The following is a 24,501-nucleotide window of genomic DNA, read 5'->3' on the forward strand; positions in this document are numbered from 1 at the left end:
GTAGTCTTGATTATGTTATTTCATAGTAGGTAGAGATTCTAGTATTTATATTTACATTTATATTAATGTTTATAAAAGTTCTGCTGGGATTTTGATTGGGATTATACTGAATCTGTAAATCCCCTTGGGGAGAATTTTAACATAGTATTCTCTAAATGGCTACAATATTGAATGATATTTTAACATAGTATTCTCTCTCCATTTATTTAGGTCTTGGATTTCTTTTTCAGTATTTTGTCATTCAGTACATAGATCCTTCTAAGATTTATATCAAAGCATTTCATTTTTTTCTGAGCTATTATAAATAGCACTATTCTAAAATATTTCCACTTCTAATTGTTCCCTGCTCATATATAAAAATAAAATCAATTTTTCTCCTTTGTGACCTGCTCATTAACTTATTAGTTCTAGATTTTTTGATGAATCCATGGCATTTTCTATAAAGACATTTATGTTGTCTGTAAATAGTTTTGCTTTTTCCTTTCCAGTCTGTATATCTTTTATTTATTTTCTTGCCTTACTGCACTTGGTAGAAATTCCAGGATAATGTTGAAATGGAGTGGGATAAATGGACATTCTTATTTTGTTCCTCTTTTAAAAAAACAGTGGTAGATATGTTCACTATCTTGATTATGGTGATTGTTTCATGCGTATATACACATATACAAACTTATCGCACTACAACTTATTGTACATCAATTAGGACTAGATTAAAAAATTATTTATTAGATGTTTCTGAGAAGCATTAAACTTCCAGCTAGGTAGTTTAAGCATTCGATACTTGTCTACTTCTGGATCATCTCCAAAATCTGTATGATAGTATCATCTGTTTCCTACAAAAAAAACCAAAAACCAAAAAACAAAAAACCACTGTTGTTGGTCTTTTCGTTTGTCTTCATCCAAGTCTCGCCTGGTCTTCCTGCCTTGCTTCGCTTTTCACATTAGAGCAATTCTATCCAGGTGAGCTGTCTTTACAGACAAAATCCATTCCACTGGTCTCCAAGTAGAACAGTTTCTTTTGAACAATGTATTTCTTCATTGTTTAGTCCCAGTAATGAATTTTATCTCATTTCACTTCAGTGATGCTTTGAAGATTAACTTTAAGAAAAATCACCTAAAATACCTATCTTGAAACCATTCTGTCAAATCTATCATGTTTTTTGCTCATAAATCCCATCACAACTACTAAGTCCTACTGCTTTTACCTCTGGGACTGCTCTTCAGAAGCTTGCTGAACTACTCCAGCTTGGGAACACAGAGGATGAGGAGTTTGAGCCCTGTACTTACACTGTGCCCAACTCTCCTCTAATGATTTTGACAAGTTTCTGGCATAAATATAGGCATACATACATGTGTACAACTCAAGGAATTTAAACTTATGTAGCCAACACCTTATAGCATGAAACTGAACATTACTAACACCTCAGATTCTGTGTTAAAATCTTAAATTTGCAGTGACCTTCATTTTTATGGCAAAATAAAATATATACAACATTAAAGCTGCCTTGATGTCTCCCAGAAAATACAGAACAGTGATTCCCACCTGGTTAACTCATAAATGCAGTGTCTCTATTTTTATGCCTACCACAATCTTGCCCTACTGAAAGCCAACAGAAAGTAGGTGTTCGGATATTGACTAAGAATAGAAGATGCCTAAGGATAAAAAACCAAAACCATCAGTAGGATAAGAAATTCTCTTACCAGGGAACTATAGGAATTTGGATTCACAGTATGGTGGTAGAAAGGGTTAGAAACAGTGAATTCTGGAGAAAGGAGTAATTCTAGGATTACCAAAGGCAGCTGCTACTTTAGAGACAGGGACAGTGTATACAGTGTGAACCAGGGGAAAACTACAGACTCTGGTCATGTTTTCTTTTATTCCAGGGAGAAGAAATATTGAATAGTTCAAGGTTGATGGAGCACCTCTCTTGTCTCTGGATCCTCCACATCAGCAGCACCCTGTCCTCTGCAGATCTGAACATTTTAGGAGGTTCCTACCTAAGATCTGCCTTCGTACTCACATTCAGAAAATACTCCCCAGGAGAAAGGACACATACCTGCTCTTTGACCTCAATGTTATGCTCCCCTTCCAGAATAAGGGTGACAGCTTGCATAATTTGCTTTCCATGAGTACTCATTATTTTATCTATATGCTGTAAAACAACGGGAAAGCCACAATTATCATCTGGGAAACAAAAAGACCACAGAAAGAACATAAAGCTTCTAAACGTTAATTACTATGATACACAGTTGCTTCAAGTAGAACACCACAGCCTACAGAACTAGATGCCAAAGTATAGTGTTTGTTATATTGTAAAGCTGCAATTTGCCTTCAAATACGTTTTTGAATGATTTTACTATGAAGAAAACAGAGACGGTCTGATAGAATACAGAATAAAATCAGTGGGGGTCCTCAAGCCCACAGATATCAAAGATTTAAAAGGAAGCACAAAAATATGGATTGGTGGGGAGAGTCAGACATGAAAAATACAGTGTAGGTATTAATTCTATCTTGGGGCACAAATGCATAAAGATGACTCAAAAGACAAGTAAGGAACAGAGAAGGGGACCACCCATGTTTCTTCGTCAACCCGAAGGCCCTGACATCGTTGGTCAGGGAATATCAGAGAACAACATTGAGCATGACCCCAACAGCAAAGCTGTGCCTCTTCTATCGACTACCCACGGCTCTTCACAATGACATCTCCAGAGGTTAATTCTAGAAATGTGGGAGGTGGGGGTATGGCGGGTGTCTATGGAACAGCACTGAGAAGAATTCTCTAAATCCAAATAAGCAGAAGCCTCAGAGATAAATGATTCAGGCAAATGAGAAACATGGCCAGCAAACTAGGCAAGAGTAAAGTAACAAATCAAGACAGGTACATATTTGGTGTCAAGGGAGGAGAGAGAGACAAGGATGGGCAGTGCAGGGGTGGTGGGCAGGGGTGCTCCCAGAACACCTACGAAGGTGGCAGGCCTGGATATCAACTCCTTGCTTCTCTGGAAAGGGGCAACATTTGAGTCATACTCATAAGAGATGTCGAGGGGAGTAGAGACAGCAGTGTTGGGTTATGCACACGGAGGGTTGGCTAATTTGGAAGCTTGGGTGATCTTACTCACAGGCCGAGTAGAGAGGAGATTTCTAAGAAGTCCCAATGTCTTCATCAGCACGTTCAAATCTGAATCTGATAATAACCGGAAGAGCTGTTCAGTACTCAAGCTTCGTAAAATATCTGCTTTTATTTTTTGTTCAGCCTGAAATGCCATATTCTGAAAAGATTAAAGAAGTTGCAAGAATCATTTCTACATTTACTTTATTATATTTTTTATTTTTGCAGTAATTCTGATAATTTTCAAAGTACAATCTGTAAGAATCCTTAAGTATGGGTCATACATTTTTCTGATTCTTGCTAATCACCTAGATTTCTAGGTATAACTGCTACTCTTAGGCATACACCTACCTGATGAACATGACTACTTTCTGGCATGGGCATGTGAATGTCTTAAGCTTTCTCAGATAAATACAAAATGTATTTATTATTTTGAGAAGACCTTTATGGTTATCAAATTGCCTTCTGTGCATTTTATTAACAATATGACTATTAATAACTATACTGTGCCATGCATTTTGAAAATGATTTCAAAGTACTCACTTACTAAAGATGAAAATAAGCAGTGGTGTGCTAATTCTGCCAGCATGAAAACACTGACTGGGTTCCTAATACTATGGTAGGTGTTGGATGACTGGGCCCTATCACACAGGAAGCCTTCCAGGGGGAAGGCTACCAGCAAGCAGTAGCTACTTTGTTCCTTTTTTGTTATTCCCATTATGGATTAGCCCAGCTTAACTTTAAATTATAATAATATGTCTGAATTAAAAACAATCTACCCACCCAATACAAAACCATGGCAAATTCCAAATAACAACTCCTCAATCAACTTTTTGATATAAAAATCTCTTGTAAACGGAAGACTTAAGTAATATGTAGCTATTGCCTCCTAGGAACTTATTTTAATTAAGGAGCTAAAACAGATGAGAGGTAAAGTTACCAATGATGCAAGTCAACATGGTAGAGCAAAAAAGAGTAGTGGCTGGGTGTCAAGAAACTCAGGCCATTACTTCTCGGTCTTTTTATTAAGATCAAGTGAAGAGACCCAGATCAAAGAGAAGTCCAAGGTTTGTAGCTGGAGAACATGGCAACTGGTAATATGGAAACTGTTGAAAATAAGATAGTCTGTCTGGACTTTTAGAGTGGGATGTAAGTTCATTTTCTCATATTAAAGTTGCTATGCCAGGGAGCTCTTATAAGTCCCACAGGTTGTTCAAGTAATAGATCTGGGGAACAGGTAACAGCCATATCTGGATATGTAGGTTTTGAAGTAATCTCTTCCATTAGGGGGAGTTCCTGAAACTGAAATGTACAATGAAACTCAGGGGAATGTTCCCTGAAAAGAAGGTTGGGGAAGAAAAAAAAAAAAAAAAAAAAAAAGTCCCAGTACAGTTTCAAGGAGAAAAGAGTTTTTTTTTTTTTTTTTTTTTTTTTTTTGGCAGTGCTGGGGATTTGAACCCAGGGCCTTGTACTTGCAAGGCAAGCACTCTACCAACTGAGCTATATCCCTAGCCCCCAAGGAGAAAAGAGTTTTAAAAGCAGTGTGAAGTTAAAGGGAAAAATAACTATGAAACCACTGGATTTGGTGCTTTCTTAGAAGATGGTTATTTCTATTCCAAAGTTCATGTGAAAACACAGCAGACATGGAAAAGGGAGAGGAGTACAGGCTTGGGACACCTTCAGAATCCATTTCCATACTTACTAGCTGTGAGGCCTTCTCCCTCACAATTCATTTAAATTCCTGGAATCCTATTTCCCCATTTGTAAGGTAGATATACACCAATATAACTTAAAATAAGAATTAGAGGAAGCAAATATAAAATGCTTAATTTAATGTCTGGTATATAGCAATTAAATTATAACTACCATAATTATGTTTCTGAAATATTCATGTAGGATTACTCCCTTTACAATTTCAATAAAACTTACTTTGATAATCTTAAGGAAAAAGGGTTCTCTGACTCCATATATGTGTGTGTGTGTGTACATATTTCTTTTATTCATATATAAATTCATTCATTTATTGCTGTACTAGAGACTGAACTCAGCTCATGTTAGGTAAGTACTCTACCACTGAGCTACCTAAGTCCTTTTTATTATATTTTGAGATAGGGGCCTCACTAAGTTGCCAAGCCTGGCCCTTAATCCTGTGCCTCAGCCTTCTGAGCCATGATTATGGGTATGTATCACAGTGTCCAGTTGACATCATAATTTTTGAATCCATTATTATAAATTATTTACTAGGAACTGTTAAATTATTAAGCATTTACATGCCAATCCTATTATCTTGGCAAGTTATTTAATCGCTATGAAAAGCATATGAGGCAATCCATGTTAATTAGCTCAATTCAGGAATTCTACAATGAGTATATATGTTAAAACATGTTGTATACCTTAACCATATGCAATTTTTGTCAATTAAAAAAAATCATCTGTCGTGTTATAAGAATACTCAGCCTATTTCATAATGTTCTTAAGAGCAAAGGGGAGAATAAAGTGCTTTGTAAAAAGTAGGCAGCTCTCTGTATATGTCACTATATCCATGGTGTGTGTGTGTGTGTGTGTGTGTGTATATATATATATATATATATATACATATATATATATATAAATATATAAAAATAATATGTATGTATATATATATATATTTTTTTTTTCCCCAAAATTAAGAAAGTGAAGTTTCAACACCTGTTCACTCTTTGAAATAATAGGAAACTAGGCATACTGTGGCCAAGCAACTTGCTTACTATTGACCTGAAAGCTGAATACCATATCTTCTAGGTTCTTGGTCATTAGAAAACTGGGCCACAATAGCTAGGTTTTTAAAATAGACAATTCCAGACATTTCACATAATACTTTCTTTAGTTCTAACTTTGATAATTATATAAATTATGAAGTAATAAAAAAGGTAAAACATACCATTAAAGCCCAAATTCCATTCACTCGTAAAGCAGGATTTTCACTCTGGGTTAATCCACAAAGTAGCTCTACAGCTCCTGATTCTAAAATTGGCTGTGATTGCAAAATTTAAAAACAAAAAAATACAGCTTTATAGTCAGATTTACAAACTAAATTTGTATATACCTGATATTCTATAATTTCTTTCCCATTCTTACTCAGTTCCAAGCAGCCTTCAAAAAGCAGGAGTGATACAGCCATAAAAATCACCTTGAAGAGGGCAAGGACAATTTTTCTCCCACAAATCTAATCATCGTCATCATCATCATGAGGTCACTTCCTTTTTCTTTGTAGTACTGACAGACTCTGGAGACTCTGATCATCTGTACTTTTCACACATACCCTATGCGACCCCATCATCTAGTTCCCCACTCTCACTCTCCCCACCCTCTGAAACCATCCCTGCTGGCCTCATTTATGCATGGACCTTGTGTGCTGCTTACCACCTATGATTATAAAGCAATGGTTGGTTTAGGAAAGAAATATAATGGAACTTAGATAACCAAATCATCTTCCTTCCAAATAGTCAATTTTATTTCAAAATGCTATGGAATTCATTATTGAGGACTATTTTCAGAACTACTTTTCAATTATGTAAGCAAAACGGATTTGTACTTTTACAGTCATGCCACATTTTACACCTAAAATAGTATGCTTTAGTCTGACCACTTACTGTAGTTATGATACTAGGATGAAAAGGAGTATCTGGAAATTTATGGAAAATTCAAAACTTAGAGGATTAAAATTTATTACCACCAATAACGTTTAAAGGCCATATGTCAAGTGAATTCTAGAAATGTCTTAAGCAATTCAGATTTCTACACTTAAAAAGTGCTGTGCCTTTCAAGATGATATTTTTTGAAAGAGTTACATATTCCTCTATTTGTACAAATTGTGGTATTTTTAACATTTGCTATAGTTGCTTTATCATCTCTTATTTTGTTCACCTATTTATATTCACATTATTTTATACCACCACTTGAAATCAGAGTGCATATATCATGCCCTTTACCCTTAATATGTATTTCCTAAGAAGTTTATTCCCTTACATAATCACAGTATAGGTACAAGTTCAGATAAGTTAACATTAAATTAACACAATACTTTTATCAATCTATAGTCTCTATTCCAATTCTATCAATGGCCCAACAATGCTCTTATAGTATTTCCCTGCCTTCCAGAATAGGATCAAGTTAATTTTTAATATAAAAAATTGATCATTATTAATGATCCTTTTCCTGAGCTCTTCCACCTTTTTTCCCTAAATAATGGACACTAAATATTCTGAAGGTAGATTAATCATAACCCAGCCAAGACCCCACAACAGGGCAGAGAACATGATGGAGGATCTGCCATATTCTGTCCCATTTTGTTATACGATTTTTTTTTTTTTTTTTTTTTGTGGGGCTGGGGATTGAACCCAGGACCTTGTGTGTGCAAGGCAAGCACTCTGTCAACTGAGCTACATCCCTAGTCCTGTTATAAGATTTTTAAAAATTACTGTTTTGAACTGTCAATTCTGCCTTCCTGATTTCAGTCAAAGACTGAAGAAAATAAATTCAACAAAAATGGGACTACTCAAAGGAAGTGAAAAGGCACTTCACAGAGTAAATATGATTGGTCAACACATATATGGAAAAATGTTCAACATCTCTACCAATCAGAGAAATGCAAAATAAAACTAGTGAGATTTGATCTTACTCCAGTCAGAATGGCAATTATGAGGAATACAAGTAACAATAAATGTTGGTGAGGATGTGGGAAAAAAGGTTCCCTAGCACACTGTTGGTAGGAATACAAATTGGTACAACCACTCTGGAAAGCAGTATGGAGATTTCTCAGAAAACTGGGAATGGAACCATCATTTGACCCAGTTACCCCACTCCTTGGTTTATACCCAAAGGACTTAAAATCAGCATACTACAGTGACACAGCCACATCAATGTTTACAGCAGCTCAATTCACAATAGCTAAGCTATAGAACCAACTTAAGTGCCCTTCAATGATGAATGGATAAAGGAAATGTGGTATAAATACACAATGAAATATTACTCAGCTTTAATGAAGAATGGAATTATGGCATTTGCTGGTAAATGGATGGAACCAGAGAATATCATGCTAAGTGAGATAAGCCAATCCCAAAAAACCAAAGGCCAAATATTCTCTCTGATATGTGGATGCTAACACTCAATAAAGGTGAGGGAGGGAAGAACAGAAGTTCATTGAATTAAACAAGGGGAATGAAAGAAAGGGAGGAGGCATGGGAATGGGAAACAGAATGAATCGTACATAACTTTCCCGTGTTCATATATGAACACATGACCAACATAACTCCAGATCATGTACAACCAGAAGAATGGGAAGTTATACTTTATGTATGTATACAAGATATCAAAATACACTCTCATGTACATCTAAAAAGAACAAATAAAAAATTTTAAAAATTAAAAGAACAAATAAATAAGTGGAGTTTATGATACGTGGAAAAACAAAAACAAAAAACAGGGACTAGGGTTGTGGCTTAATGGTAAAGTGCTCGCCTGGCATGTGTGAGGCACTGGGTTTGATCATCAGCACCATATAAAAATAAATCAATAAAACAAAGGTACACATGTGTCCATCTACAATTAAAAAATAATTAAAAAAAAAAACACCCCAAATAAAAATGGGACTATTAAATGTCCAATTCATTTCATTTCATGATTTGGCAGATCACATTTTTGTTTTTGTTGTTGTTGTTGGGTACCGTGGATTGAACTCAGGGGTACTCAAACACTAAGCCACATCCCCAGCCCTATTTTGTATTTTATTTGGAGACAGGGTCTCACTGAGTTGCTTAGCACCTCGCTTTTGCTGAACTCTCAATCCTCCTGCCTCAGTCTCTCAAGCTGCTGGGATTACAAGTGTGCGCCACCACGCGGGCAGATTTTTGTTTTGTTTTGGTGTTGGGAAGTAAACACAGAGCCTCATGCATACTAAGCACAGGCACGACCAGCACCAAACCAGAAAACATAACACAGTTAAACTGATCTCTTAAGGTTTACCCTTCTACCAATTCCAGTTTTTCCTATTTTAAAAAAATACAAGTTTTGAGAATTTATGAAATGCACAACAAAGGGGGGGGGAACACCCACATTTTCTCCCTCCCCAAACTACCATCAACATTAGAAACTAAAAAACTAAAACTTACATTAGAAGCAGTTTATCTCCTTGAAATGAATCCTAAACCCTGGTTTACAAAAGTGAGTCAATTTATTCTTTAGTGTAGGTATAGTTTGAAAATAGTCTACCGCTTGTGTAATTATTTTTTACACTTGCAGTTTAGATTGGCTACGAATTGTAATATCTTATTAATTAGTTAACCTTTGAGATGGGGTCTTGTTATGTTGCCCAGGCTGGTCTTGAACTCCTGGGCTCAAGGAGTCCTCCTATCTCAGCCCCCTGAAGAACTGAGACTATAGGCATATGTCACTCTATCCAGCTTTGTAATGTCTTTTAAAGAAGCTGAATATGCCAGGTAGAATAGAAGGAACACTGGGAAATAAGAGTCATATTAAAAAATGATGTCCCCATCAAATAATTCAGAAGTTGTTTTTATAACCAATCCATGTATTTCAAAGTCAATAACTGTAAAAAGTTATTTGATTAAGCACTAGCTGGACCAGGCAACAACTAGGAAAGAACATCAATACTAACCTCTTTGCTTGGAGAAAATTCAAGAAGGAGATTACATAACATGGAAGATGCTACTACTAGTATTTCATCTGGTGCATTTTGTAAAACCTTTGGATAAACAAAAGGGATATCATTAATGGTTTAAAATCATGGAAGTGAGATCACAGAAGACTAAATAAAAACAATTATCTCTAAACTTGATTTCTCACATTGAAGAAACAAAATGTTTAAAATACAACATATGAAATTCAGAAGTTGACATCCAATACCGAATTTCACCAAAAGGACAAAAAATAATCATAAAACTTTCAATTAAATCAAAAGCTTATTCTCTTGCAGATTGCTAACCAACAGTTTAAAAAATGAAAAAAAACAAAAGCGAAATATTAGCAGATATGATGTCAGCTTCTGAAACATTAGGAACCAAAAAATATATGAAGCAAATCATTTGTTTTCTTTTAAGTTGTTAATATTTTAATAATTTAAATGTGCTACAAAGTCATAGTTTGAAAGTAATCATACCCACATGTACCCAAGTGCACAAAACCCTTCTAGATTGCTCATCGGACCTTTTCCCTGGGAGAACTAGGCAGAAATCACATGGTGTTCCATTTCTGATTTGTATGACAGAGCAGTTCTGAACTGTACAATCAGAGATAACAACCCCAGATGCAAAGGGAGTTATTCTGGGAAGCAGAAGAGCAGTTTAAAAAAATCTTGAATGTATAATCATTAAATCAAGATCAAGTTGCTATGAAAAAGGCACAATCTGAGAACAAGAAAAAGTGGGGACGGTAAAAGAAAATATCACTTAAACTGAGGAGAACCTTTGAAAATCCAGGAATGCCAAACCTGGTTCCAGTGCTTTTAGATAAAGGATTGTGGATCTGAAATGGATTTTTGTTGGTGGGAGCCAACATGTCCCCTAGCAAGTGTCTGCTCAGTGTAGAAAGGCACTGATGTTGTAGTATGGAGAATAGGGATTGGGCAAATTGCCTTTCTGAGTTTGGGGTTTTTAATTAGGTTCAGGTAGTAAAAGAAGAGCAGTGAGTGAAGAATATTTAGAAGGGCTGACATATGTCCAATAGTATGCAACAGGGTGAAACTAGGGAGAAGTGCCAGTGGAAGGAAATAGGTCAAGTTCAATGTCATAGATTGCTTAGGTTGCCATAGACAGTTGGCTTAGGTGGGCCAACTGGGAAGAAGAAATTCTGATAAGCCTCACAGGGTCATATTGTGACATTTTTTTAGAGCCTCTTGGTGTCCCCCTGACAGTTCCTAATTGGGTGGTTATACACCCAAACCTGTCATTCCTTCCACTTAAATATCTTCAGGGTTCACATGCTGTCCTTATTCCAGGACCTCAACACATAAATCATGTACCTCCACAAAAAAAAGGCTCGGCATGTCAATTCCCAAAGCCTTCGGCACTGATTCACCTCTTCTACCTGGTGCTTATCTGTTCACTGGTATGTCTGTCTCATCATACCCAAGTCCTCTATTAGGGTCACAATGGGATCTTTGCTATTTCCTACATATACCATACATAATGTTTCTGTTCTTGCTATTCCTTTCCCTGAAAAATTCTCCTGGTTCTTTTCCCTTCAAAGTCACATCACATTATTTCTGTCTGAAGTCTTTCCTGACTGTTTCTGCCACACTGATATCCCTATTCTAACCTGAAGTGTAAGCTAGGGCAAGAGCTCTGTAGTAAAAATTTTTAGTAGCCCACTGTACCTGGAGGCTTTTGAGTACTTACTTGAAACAAAAAACCCTTAATAAAGGGAAAATCCTTTAAACTAAATGCAAGGTTTGTATGTGGTCATTTAAAGGGGAAAAAAGATGAAAGATCAAGGTGACCTGTGGTTCCATGATATATCAGGGATAACACTATTAGCAGCAACCTGCTACTCTCTTAATTCATATTCATTTGCCCTGAAACGTGACTTTTTAAAAAATTGGGTGGGAGCCCTCAGGAGCAGATTTGATGCCAAAAAAAAGTTACTGTTAAGAAAAATATCCAGGTGGAACTAAAGTCCATCATGTTAAGTGAAATAAGTCAAATTCAGATGGTTAAGGGTCAATGTTTTCTCTCACATGTGGAAACTAGAGCGGAAAAAGGAAAACAAAGGTAGGGGTGATCTCTTAAAAATCAAAGGGAGATCAAAAGAGGAAAGGGACCAAGAGTTGGGAGGTACAGAGGGAGGTGGAAATGCTGGGGAGTGATACTGGCCAAACCGTATTGTTATATTGTGGCATGTGCAAATGTGTAACAATGAATCCCATCAATATATATAACTATAATGCACCAATTAAAAAAATGAGGAAAAAAAATCCAGGGATAGCCAAAGGACTAAGAACAACCTGTTATATCTGCAAATGGCTAATTCTTTTCTATTTTATAACTAAAAATTACAAGGATAACTCAGTATAAGTTTAAAGAGTAATACTCAACACAAAGGAACATCAGATGAGTAGCTACAGCATTAATAAAAGAAAACCAGGTTTGGACTTTTCCCTTACACACAAGATGTCAATCTCAGAAACACATTCTGTGGATTTGTAGATGTTCAAAATATCAGATTCAAGAGACAGATGTTCAAAATGCCCTTACCCAAGTCAGACACACTCCTGATCCCTGGGAGTGCTACTGGCTCATTCAGCTCATAAAGCCTCTGTGTGAATGGGTCACTTGATGACCTTTCTTCTTACCTTCATTAAAGGTTTCCACACAGCATGATCCTGGAAACTGGTTCGAAGTTGCTGTACAGATCTGGATAAACTGTGCAAACATCTATAAAGAATAATCAAAATTAGCTTTCTAAGAAGCCAAAACTTACTTCTCAAATAAACTGCATGACTTTTCACTATCACTAGCGCACGCTTCAAGTATATCCATAGAGAGTAAGTCAACTATGTCAGGACACGTCATGGGCTTTGGAGGCTGGGTTTTCTGTTAGGTGATGTTACACACTGTATGAATTCACCCGAGCATACTTTCCAGTAACATTTGGATTCTGCGCTTACGTAGTGAAGGACCGGAGAGGAAACAAGTTAAACACACAGCAAAGGATGTTTATTCAGACCATTTAAAGCTCATACCTGACGGCAGCTAACCGCACCTTGACACTAGACTCAGACAAGCCAGTCACAATTCGGTCCATCATATTTTCAGTCTCAATGATCTGGAGAAAAAGGTTAATGCTGCATAAATAACAACATGAAGGTGACAAACTTCACTGCTTGTAAATGCAAGTATGTTAATGTCCATTAAACATTTAATGTTTTTGGTAAAAGTTTTACCTCTTAAACAATCATTTTGCAGTAAGGGAAGAAAGATCATCAGAAGGTAGGGCTAGCCCACTAAGGACGAGTGAGGATGAATGACGGGTGTAAGGGACAGGTTATGTTTCTTTATTTTTAAAGACAATTAAAAAAATTAAATGGCATAAATATTGCAGAGGTGTTGCATAAATAATCCTGGGGGGGCGGTGGGAAGAGTATAACTAAACTCCTATTAGGCAAATTCCTGCCAGAGAAAGATTCTAGAAAAATCATAGTCCACACCCAATCTTCAAGAAGTGAAATTTATCAGCTTGACAGAGTCACCCTGTGGTTACTTTCTTACCATGACCACTGAAACGAAGTTAAATATCTGGAAAAGCAACATCTGTCATCTTTCACTATAGCACCAACTCCTGCTACATCAATCAGGTAGCAAGTCAAGCTACAATCATGAAGCTTTATTCTATTTAACTTTAAAACAAGATGGCCTACAATTTTCCTTCAAGTAATGTACAGATTTGAAATAAAATATTCAGAGGAAATTAAGTCTAACTTGTGTGGGCCCATGGAAAAAGAATAAAGTATTAATGCAATCACAAAAATATTAACAAAAACAATGAATATTTTTTGAGTACTACTATGTGCCAGGCATTGTGCTAAACATGTTACATCATCTGATTTAACCCTCAGTCTTCTGTGAGCATTATTATGATTGTTCCCATCCACACATTAGGAAATTGAGAATCCTAGGTAATACAGTTTTCCTGGGATCAAAGAGCTGTACCTAGGCATCTAACTCCAGAGTCCATATGCTTAGCCACACTAAGCTAAACTATCAGGCATTCCCAGTTCGAAACTTCTATTAATGGGAGTCATTATCCTGCCTGGCAGAATACCAAAGACCTTAACCCTGGTCACACAGAACAACCTCCTAAGGAGCTTTAAAATGAAAATGGAAAAAAAAAAAAATCCTTATATTCAGGTCATACCAATTAAATCCTATTCTCTGGGGTGAGGCCCAGGAACCTGTATGTATTTTTTAAAAAGCTCCTCATTGAGTCTGGTGGAACCAAGGTTGAAGATCACTGATCTAGAGTAAAATGAGAGAATCCTGAAGCTTGGCTTGACTTCAGAATAGGCAAGGGTGGGAAACCTCAGGATCTTCCAAGCCAAATAGGAAGGCTGCAGGAAATAGAAATGAAATTAACACTGACCAGGAAGAAGAATATCTACTACTCAGAATAGGACCCACACTCTAGCTGTACATTCAGAATGATAATTTTCATATAATGTTCCCAAAGTGTATGTATACATTGGTCTACTCCTTATCCTAGACCAAATCTAATCCTTTGCTCACTTTTATACCCACTCTGTTCTCCCACCTCCAGCTCCTACACAACTCCCTTTCTCAGTTCATCCACTCTTTTCAGCCCTACCCCATCCCCAAAATGGATGCCTGATTGCTCTCTCAGCAAACACTACAGCACCTGGGCCAGATCCTCACTTCTGGCCTGCCAGATTTGTACTCACCTGCAAGAGACCCCCATATTCCCACCTGCCCCTTCAAATTCTTCTGACCTTACTCATCCCCTCAGTCCCTCTGTGCCCACCTCAAATTTGTAGGGGGATATGCTCTCTTTTTGGGAAAGAAACTACCTCAACATTTTATTGTTTTAATTAATGAATTTAGAGACAGGATCTTACTATGGTTCCCAGGCTGGTCTCAAACTACTGCACTCAAGTGATCCTCCCACTTGGGTCTGCTGGGATGACAAGGGTGTGCCTGGCTCAACTTCCCACTTCTTACTGAAAGAAATGTCTCCATTCGCTCAGTTTTTTCTTTATCTTTGCTATGCTCAAGTTGAATACTTTAAGCTCAAAGTCCTTCTATCTTCACCCCAAAACCACCTCCTCATTCCTTTCCTGCACAAGTATGTTGCCTACCCCACTGGATCCTCCCTCAGGCTGCCTCACCTTCCACTTTATTTCCACCCGTATTTAAAAGTTAAAAGAGCCCACACTTCAACCCCTTGAAGCTCCTGTCTTCTCTCTGCTTCTCATCCTTAAAGGGAACTAACTGTGATCTGAAGGTTCTGTCCAACTCTCACTCTACATATGACCATATTGTGGCTTCAGAACCAGCTTGGTATGAGTAATTTCCTAATCTAAAGTTTGTTCCTAGAATTTCGTCCTGATATCTAGTTCCATATTTCCAATAATATGAATGTTCAGTGGAATTTCTGTTTATTCATGTCCTATGCCATGTTTACTGCCTACCTGCTTGTTCCCAGTCTTGGCTCAACCTCATGTCTTTTTGTCTATCTTTGCTTCTGGTGTTAGCCAGCTATCCAGGCACTAAATCTGAATTTATTTTTACTTCAACTCTTTCCCTTAAGGCCTAACCAATTTCCTTTGCACTATCTCACGGTTGTCCCATCACCCTTCTTATTCCATTAAAGTAGTTAGGACCTCATTACTATTTCCTTGGGGTGACACTAATGTGTTTTTCAAATTGCTTCATCTTTTATTGCTACAGCAACCACAGAAGATTGGTTGATTAGTTACTTCAGTCAAACACTAGTCACTGTTCTTGAAAGAGGCAAAACTAAACTGGGACCTTCCCTTAGAGGAAAAAACTACAAGGTGGAGGCAAAATTTCAGGCGCTGGAGGGCTGGGTGGTGAGGCCTGGAATCTCCTGGTGCCTTAGGAAATTATTTTCACTTAGGATGAGGAGTAGCAACTGGGAAGAAACAGTTGCCTGTGTTGGATAGTTACATCATCAGAAAGTAAGTGGGAGAGGGGTATGGGATTGAGCAGATAGGACAAGGGATTACTCTCCAAGAAGAACTAAGAAATACCATCAGCACTGGCTCCATGTGCTTAGAACCTAAGCCCCGCCAAGACTTAGAAGAGGCTTCTGGAGAACATTTACTAGCCAAATTTAACCACAGATGTAAATCTACCAAGGGATAGCAATCGTTTAGGTATTTTATAAAGTTTATCCCAGTAAAGTTTGGGCCATGGATCATAGATCCTTGAAATTGTTTGGCACCATGAAAAATCCTAATTCTATACATGAGATGGGTCAGATGATTCTACAAGCTTAATATGGGCTTAAGTCCAGACTGTGAGCCTTCCCAAAGTTAATAAGGCTGATAATCAAAGAAACTAGAGAGAGGAACAGGGTGTGAGCAGAGATAAAATGAGTGGGTAGCCAACTCAGTGAATGAAGCAGTAAGATGAATGTTGTAGAGTGGATTTATTGTATTAATCTTGAGCAACTCACTCACTTTACCTCTCTGGGCCTTCAGTAAAATAAAGGGTCATAGCAATGGTTACTTCACTTCCAATCCTTTGCAATCAGCAGGGAAACAAAATCTGGATAAAGCTATCATGCTGTTTAGAAGATGGGAAACAAGGTAGGTGAGGAGAGGTTAGATATAGCAAGGTCTAACTGGGGTGTCAAAATTAGGGAGAAGGCAAGAGCAAACAGGGCAGAGCTCCTATTTGTATTCCTGAAAATAGTTTTTACCTGAATAAATAAGTTATTTATTCAGCAGAGTATCAAGCATTTTAAAACTCATAGGAACAGTGAGGGAAAGAAAACTCTTGCCACCACCAAACTCTGTTGAATAAGCAAGTACAGTTAACATTTGAGTTATGACAACTGAGTCTATGGCAGCAAGAGCATGGGAGTGATGAGGGCCATGGGCTTAAGGCAGCCACAAAGAGAATGGAGGAAAGACTATCAGTGTCAAGAATGGAGGTTTTACTATCCATTGGGAAATGTTTTTTAATGACCTTTCCAGATAATATCCAGGCTCAGATCAGAGGACAGTAAACTATTATTGCCCAATCACTGTAACATTAATAGAGTGGACCTGTGTACTTACTTTTTGAGTTTTCTAGAGGCAGGTAGTGCCTGATCCTTTGGGGATGGAGTATAGCTATTAGGTAGCTGTTGAACTTTCTCCTTGAGTCAGGATATTAAACAATAGGGTTATCTAGAGGTATCTTACCTGTGGGCACAAGTTGACCTTTCTTATATGAGTCTATTAAAATGTCTATAGCAGGAGGCCTGGATTTGTAACTGAACTGGTTATGAAAAGACTTCAGTAACCCTGGTTTCAGAAAGCATATTACCAGAATGTCCGACTGACCTCCATCAAGATCATCAGTAAGTGAGAGAGTGAAAACAATACAAAATTAGAATGTGAACCTAGGTTACAATCCAAAAGGTATCCAGAGAAGCCATGTAAGTGAGTAACACAATGTAACCAAAGTTTTACAACCTTGAGAACAGTGACGTCATTTGTGCATGGATAAAGGGAGATTATAGTGAACACATGCACCCAAATCAGGATTAAAATGTGATTATGAGACAAGGAGAGGTTTGGAAATCCACATAAAAAGTTTTTAAATGAGCAGGCGAGGAGCTGGTGGTGGTCATGGTCACAGTCCTTTGACTCAATAGTCTAACAGTACCAGATAGCTTTTGAGACCTGTGGCTGGAAAGCCAGGAACAACAAAACTTGCTCTCTATGGTGCCTTTTAATGGCCCCAGTACTGTGCTCCAAAGTCTTATAAGATGGAGGGTGCAAGTTGTAGATCCTGATCAGAAAGGATCAGTGATACACTGAGGCCTCAGAGTAGAGGAGGTCATCTCTTTTCTTTTCTTCTTCTAAAGGCCTGGGCTATAAATCTAAGTACAGAATTAAATCACTACATCCCAAACTGATCACGTTTTAGGTCAATGGACTGGGTGTTGAGTAGGTGTTTTTAATCTTCGTGACTTCATGCTTTGCTAAGCTTTTTGTCAACGGTGTTATAGCTCTTGCAGGATGGACAAGGATCTACTAGAACAAGACTGGAGCTCCCTGTCAGCAGGGCAAGAAATCCCTATGGACTATGAGACAGAAGCAATCAGCCCACAGGGTTATGGGGAAAATGCAGAATCCAGACAACATGGCAATGTTCACCACACACACGGGAATGTCAATAATTTGAAGATAACCTTTAGGTATATGGAAATTTTCCAGTTCTCCGTGAGCACTAGTAGACCCATAACTTAGGAATATCCAGGACATAAACCATCTCTTCCTCAGAGCATATGAAGAACTTGAAAAGTCAGAGATATAGTCTTTGTAAAACCCATATCCAATTATTTGTTTGGCACAACTCAGCATGAAGCATTCTCTAGGTACTAAAAATACTTCAGCTTGGACTTGGACTATATTCAAACAAGGTCAAACAAAATTTGTACAAATGGAATCCAGGCCGATCCCTGGTGGTATCAGTGAACTTCTCAGACAACTCAAAGTGCTTGGGGTTAAGGGGGTGGGGGATGGCAAAGTGGTCATTATCTTAACATCAATTGTTTATACTAATGTACTAATAGCCAGGCAAATACAATTTAATTCCAAATGGGCTCATGTAAAAGGTGTCCAGAAGATGTTCTAATGAAGTATGAACGATAACAAGACAGAACTGGTTTGAAAGAGTTAAGACCTGGAACTGAACTTTGAAAGTTAGATGAGGCTGTCTCCTCCTAAGATCTAAGTGCATAAATTATCAAATCCAGAAAGTCTAGTTGTAAAGCAGGAGGAACTAAGCAGTCAGTATAAGGAGGTAAGGAAGAGACTGGGTGTGGATGGCAGTGCTTTGTTTCTTAAGTGTCAATACAGATGGGCCTTTCATGCCAGGGAACACATAGTTGAGGTTTAATGCCCCCCCCCCCTTTCTCTTTTTGGGAGATAAGCACTATGAACATAATAGACAAGTTGTGGAATAAGCCTAGGCGTCCATCAAAAGAAGAATGGTAAAGAAAATGTGGGTAGCCATGGTGCTTGCATTCTTCCACATGGCTTTAATGGCAACAGACCATCTGAAAGAACTCATCAGGCCTGTTAACTTTTGAGCAGGGTTCTCCTGCATTTTCTTACTTATAGTGGGGAGTCCTTTCTATTCAGTGTGCTGTAGGGATGAGATGTTTTTTCACCTAGTCTTAGTACCTAAATTGAAATCTGACTTTGAAAATTGGAAAGAAGTCTGAAAAGCTATCAGTGCTATAGGAATTGTAGACCATATACTGACATCCCAGGCCAATAAGGAGGCAAGAGAGGTCTTCATGAACAAACTGTACTGATATGGGGAAAAGGTAAAAAAAAAAGGACATTCCACAGAGCCTACAAGAAAAATGTGACGAATCAATGATTCAGCTATGGTTTGGAGTACAAATGGCAAAAGTCAGAGAGGGCTGGGTACAGTGGCACACCCCTGCAAACCCAGCTACATGGGAGGCTGAGGCAGAAAGATCACAAGTTTAAGGCCAGCCTCAACAACTTAGTGAGGCCCTAAGCAACTTAACAAGACCCTGTCTCAAAAAAAAAGGTGTGTGTGGGCGGGCGCGGTGTGCACTGGGTATATAGCTCAGTGGTGAAGCACCCCCTGGGCTCAGTCCCCAGCACCAAAAAAAGAAAAAAGAAGAAGAAGAAAAAAAAAAAAGGTCAGCAAGAATACAGCTAATAGAGATAAGGCAACAAAAAACTGGGAAGAAAACACAAGGTAGAGTTTCACTGCCTTTTCAATTCCATTCCCTTTTGATCTTTTTCCATTCTAGAATCAAACCTTCTCAGATATAAGCCAAAGGGAACCAGCACTCCCCTGCCCTCAGGCCATAAATGCCCTCTCTTTGTTGTGGAGGCTGTAGGTCTTCCCAGCTATAGCCTATGTAACATTTGTGAATGCTCCAATATAAGATTTTTCTAACACTTTCCTCTAGTAATTATTTTGAAAAGAAAGGGTAGCTCCTTTTTAAAAACTTTTAACCAAAAGCTCTTTTTTTTTTTCTTTTTTTTTTCTTTTTTTTTTTTTGCGGTGCTGGGGATTGAACCCAGGGCCTAGTGCTTGCAAGGCAAGCACTCTACCAACTGAGCTATCTCCCCAGCCCAAAAGCTCTTTTTCTTGAAGAGAATAAGAAGTTACTCAGTTTCTCTTATATCACTGATTAATATACATATTCTGGAGTTCTAGTAAACATTTTGCAAAGTATTTCTTCCCTGTTTTCACTTTTTTGCTATTCATATTCGTACTTAATTTCTCTAACTCCATGGGCTTGTTTCCTGGTCTGCAGTGGCTGTCTCACAGGATGGTAATAAGATTTAAGAAAGATAATGTGCTTATGCTTACCATAGGGTCCGGCACATAGTATGTATTCAATAAAGAGCAGTTGTTATATTAATGTTGAATTCAGGTTCGAATAGATTATAGCTTGTTTTTGGTACCAGGGATTGAACCCAGGGGTGCCTGACCACTGAATCACATCCCCAGACCTTTCTAGTTTTTATTTTGAGACAGGGTCTCACTAAGTTGCTGAGGCTAGCTTTGAACTTGGGATCCTTTTGCCTCAGCCTCTTGAGTTGCTAAAATTATAGGCATACCACATCTGGCTCTCAAAGAGAATATCTTGACATAAGTTTCTGAATTAAATCATTGTCACATGTCCCTATGCCACCTAACGTAATGCTTTATATTTGGCAAAGCTTACTAAGTATACTGTACCTTTATTTTTCTCCTGGACATGGCATCTTAGTCAAGCAACTCTGTAAACCACTATACAGAATTCAGTAACATTTCCTATCATAACTAAAAGCCAGTTCATCCAGGGTCTGTCACATGCCATAATCATTCAAACAAGGGAATCAGCATGTAGGGAAATACCAAGTGACAATGTCATACTGTCTTCAGAATGTCAGACAACCACTTTTCCCTCTACTGGCTTTGGTGGGGTCCCAATACTTTCTATAATCCAGAACAGAGAGGTAAATGGGAAGTGTAGTTTTTCACCAAACTAGCTTATGACAGTTTCTATTTAGCTATGAAATATTAGTATAAGATGGCAAATTATCTTCATTTAAGGCGAGACAGGAAAAACTTCAGGCTTTGGGGGTCACATGATTCTGTTGTAACTGCTCAAGTTGCCCTGGCAATACAAAACAGTCACAGGCAACACATAAACAAATGGACATGGCTGCATTGGAAAAGAACTTTATGGACATAAATTTGAATTTAATTTACTTTTTACATGTCAGGAAATACTATTCTTCCTTTGATTTTTATTCCCCCTAATCATTTAAAAATGCAAAAACCATTCTTTTCTCACAGGCTACATAATGACAGAATTACATGGGTAACAGGTATTTTACAGGGTGGCATCCTCTGACCCTGTGCTAGCATTTTAATCATATAAGAACAGTGCAGCAATAGTACTGCTTCTTCACCACAAACACAATGTTTTCAAAGTCTATTATTCTAAAAATATTTAACTATCCCAAACATTCCATTCATTTCCAGATAAAATGTTCTTGAAAAGCCAACGAAGTCACTCATTTTAGCTTTACAGATGTAATAAAGATCATATTTTAGCTCATTACTTGGTTTATAAGATATCTGTGGCTTTTAACTAGATTATAAACAATAAACAACCAACTTGCACTTCATGCATTAAAAACAGAACTGTAAGTCAATGGTTAAACATCTACATACCACAATGTGACACTTAAATTTTATGTCTCCATTTAATGAAACTGAGATAAAAGTCTTACTTCATCTTATAAATACCTCTTTTATGTATATAGCATTATGACTCCCAGGTTTGGCATACTGAAAGCTGAGGGTCTTAACACTGTGCAAGGGGCAAAACCTGGCCCTGTTACTGTTATCTCCTTTAAAATACTTACCATCGTGAATGAATGTGCAGAGCTCATTAAAAATTCTTTGGTAGGTCAGCTTTAAGAAGATAGCCAACAATTTACCACAACTTAAGGGAAGGAATTCTGAATTCTGAATTAATCTGTTGCTATATAATAGCAAAGCCAAGTTCTAAAGGGTGCTAGTTAAGTGGTACCATGGAAAAACCTTTAAGATGTTCAAGGTGTTTTGCAGGCTATGACTCGGAAACAATTCCTTACATCTGCTTGATTTCGTGACAGAGACAAATACAGAATTTTGATGTTGTACCCTTTAAATGGTCATTTGGAATCAAAAAACTTTGCTTAGTTTCTAAAAACATAAATTTATGGTACATTTATACTGTTAATCAGAAAACAAACTAGTAATAAAATCAAGCTATAACAAAGGATAAAAACATCCAGGGCTAGAGTTGTAGCTCAGTGGTAAAGCACTTGCTTAGCACGTGTGAAGTACTGGGTTTGATCCTCAGCACCACATAAAAATAAATAAATAAAATAAAGGCACTGTGTCCATCTATAGCTAAAAAAAAAAAAAAAAAAAAAAAAAACATTCCAAGTGAATGTTTAGCAAGAACTTTTTTTAGCAAAGTTTTGATACAATAAAAAGATGTTAAGAAAAACTGGCCTAAACTTCAAATATATCTTTAAATCTTATACCATTAAAAATACAGAAAAACTTTACATGTGTTCAAAATATGAACATATTTGGGGATTTGGTTTCATAAGAATGATGGCCCTTAGGAGAAATGACACTTCTGACAACCATGGACAGTAATACTTAGAACACCAAAAAGTTAGATAGAATTCAGCTTCCTGACTTTTCTCAAGACATCTATTATCTGTGATTTTAACCAACTATTGATTTGCACTACATATTATATTTAGCACCAAGAAAAACAAACAAAATTATTTTGGTGCTTTGGAGGACATTTTATGACAACAGAAAATTCTTAAAAATCCATATTTTAAATCTATTTAAAAATAAAATTATAAGACAAAGAAAACACCTTGTCAATAATAAGAGATATTCTTTTTTTTTTTTTTTCTTTTGGGTGCTGGGGATCAAACCCAGGGTCTTGTGCTTACAAGGCAAGCACTCTACTGACTGAGCTATCTCCCCAGCCCTAATAAGAGATATTCTAAAGAAAGTATGTTTCTGAATATAAATATTCTTTTACTGGAATGAATTAACAATTTTGTGAATTTATAGCATAAAATCACTTTCTTCATTATAAACCTTTCTTATTTACACCTCCAATGTTGTTCTCTTTTTCTCCTAATATACTAAAAATACAGTATTTTGATTCTTCCAACAGTCATTTAAGATATTCTAATAAATTCTTCCACTAATTAAATACTTGTTATGTGGCAGATATCATGCTAAATATTATAAATATGTCTAATCTTCACAATGACTTACTTTACGGTTATAACTGTAAAGAAAATCCTCCTCTTTTTTTGTTTTCCTTTTCTTATTTTTCTCTACCTATACTTATTTTTCTTTTTTTATTTGTTCTAATTAGTTATACATGGCAGTAGAGTGCACTTTGACACATCATACATAAATGGAGTATGACTTCTCATTCTTCTGGTTGTATATGATGTAGACTCACACCAGTCATGTAGTCATTTATGCACATAAGGTATTATTGTAGATTCATTCTACTGACCTTCCTACCCCCATATCCACTCCCTTCCCTTTACTCCCCTCTGCCTAATCCAAACTAACTCTATTCTTCCCTAGCCTCCCAATCCCCATTGTGAATTAGTATCCATACAAGAAAGAAAACATTAGGTCTTTGGTTTTTTTAGGATTAGCTTATTTCTCTTAGCATGATATTCTCCAGGTCCATCTCACTGTAGTCAGAATGGCAATCATCAAGAAAAGAGGCAACAATAATTGTTGGTGAGGATGTGGGAAAAAAGCCACACTCATACATTGCTTGTGGGACTGCAAATTGGTGCAACCACTCTAGAAAGCAGTATGGGGATTCCTCAGAAAACTTGGAATGGACCCAGCTATCCTACTCCTTGGTTTATACCCAAAGAACTTAAAATCAGCATCTTACAGTGACACAGTCACATCAATGTTTATAGCAGCGCAACTCACAATAGCTAAACTATGGAACCAATCTAGGTGTTCTTCAACAGATGAATGTGGTATATATACACAATGGAATATTACTCCTCCTATACTTTTTTTTTTTTAAATGTTCAATAAAAAAAAGAACATATAAGTCAGGTGCAGTGGCAGTGCTTATAGCCCAGTTACTTAGAAAGTTCAGACAAGAGGATCTCTTGAACACGAGTAGGAGACTGGCAGGGTAACATACAGAGACCCTGACTCAAAAAAAAGAGAAAAGAGAAGAGCAAGGAAGGAAAGGGGAAGGGAGGGAAGAGGAGAAAACATCCAATGTCAGTTACTTTCTTCATGTCATATAAAACTACTGTGATTGGATAACTTTTCTCTGCACAAGGAGCAAAAAGAGTTCATATTTTTAGTTCTTGAAAAATGTAAACTAAAAAGCATTTAGAAAGCATTAAAAAAGACTATTAAAACTATTAAATTCCAAATTTATTCAAGGATAGCTCCAGATATCAATCTTCATTTTAATTGGTTCCAAATAATTCTTTGAGCTCTTAGCAAATTCTCACTAGTCATTTCTTGTTTTTCTCTGGTACTGAGGTTCTATTATACATGCTGAGTTTTAGGGCTGTCTA

General features: G+C 37.1%; 2 protein-coding genes across 6 annotated transcripts in view; one reads left to right on the forward strand and one right to left on the reverse strand.

The window, feature by feature from the left end:
• The window catches only part of Nme9 (NME/NM23 family member 9), a 41,366-nt gene extending 39,312 nt beyond the window's left edge, over positions 1 to 2,054 (forward strand). Inside the window, exon 10 of one of the 2 annotated variants that reach the window (XM_047564721.1) lies at positions 1,885 to 2,033. In XM_047564721.1, the coding sequence (XP_047420677.1) occupies positions 1,885 to 1,900 (16 nt within the window). In that variant the 3' untranslated portion in view covers positions 1,901 to 2,033. Of the gene's footprint in view, positions 1 to 1,884 lie in introns of both variants that reach the window. The other variant, XM_047564715.1, reaches the window with a different exon arrangement.
• Armc8 (armadillo repeat containing 8) overlaps positions 1 to 24,501 on the reverse strand; it is a 109,232-nt gene that overhangs the window by 14,802 nt on the left and 69,929 nt on the right. For all 4 annotated transcript variants that reach the window (XM_047564709.1, XM_047564708.1, XM_047564707.1 and 1 more), the window contains 6 exons: positions 12,847 to 12,929; positions 12,457 to 12,538; positions 9,766 to 9,852; positions 6,031 to 6,123; positions 3,121 to 3,270; positions 2,058 to 2,153 (listed from right to left, as the gene is read on the reverse strand). In XM_047564709.1, coding sequence (XP_047420665.1) covers positions 2,058 to 2,153; positions 3,121 to 3,270; positions 6,031 to 6,123; positions 9,766 to 9,852; positions 12,457 to 12,538; positions 12,847 to 12,929 — 591 coding nt within the window. The remainder of the gene's footprint in view (positions 1 to 2,057; positions 2,154 to 3,120; positions 3,271 to 6,030; positions 6,124 to 9,765; positions 9,853 to 12,456; positions 12,539 to 12,846; positions 12,930 to 24,501) is intronic.

This window comes from Sciurus carolinensis, chromosome 9 (assembly GCF_902686445.1).
Source record: "Sciurus carolinensis chromosome 9, mSciCar1.2, whole genome shotgun sequence".
NCBI lineage: Eukaryota > Metazoa > Chordata > Mammalia > Rodentia > Sciuridae > Sciurus > Sciurus carolinensis.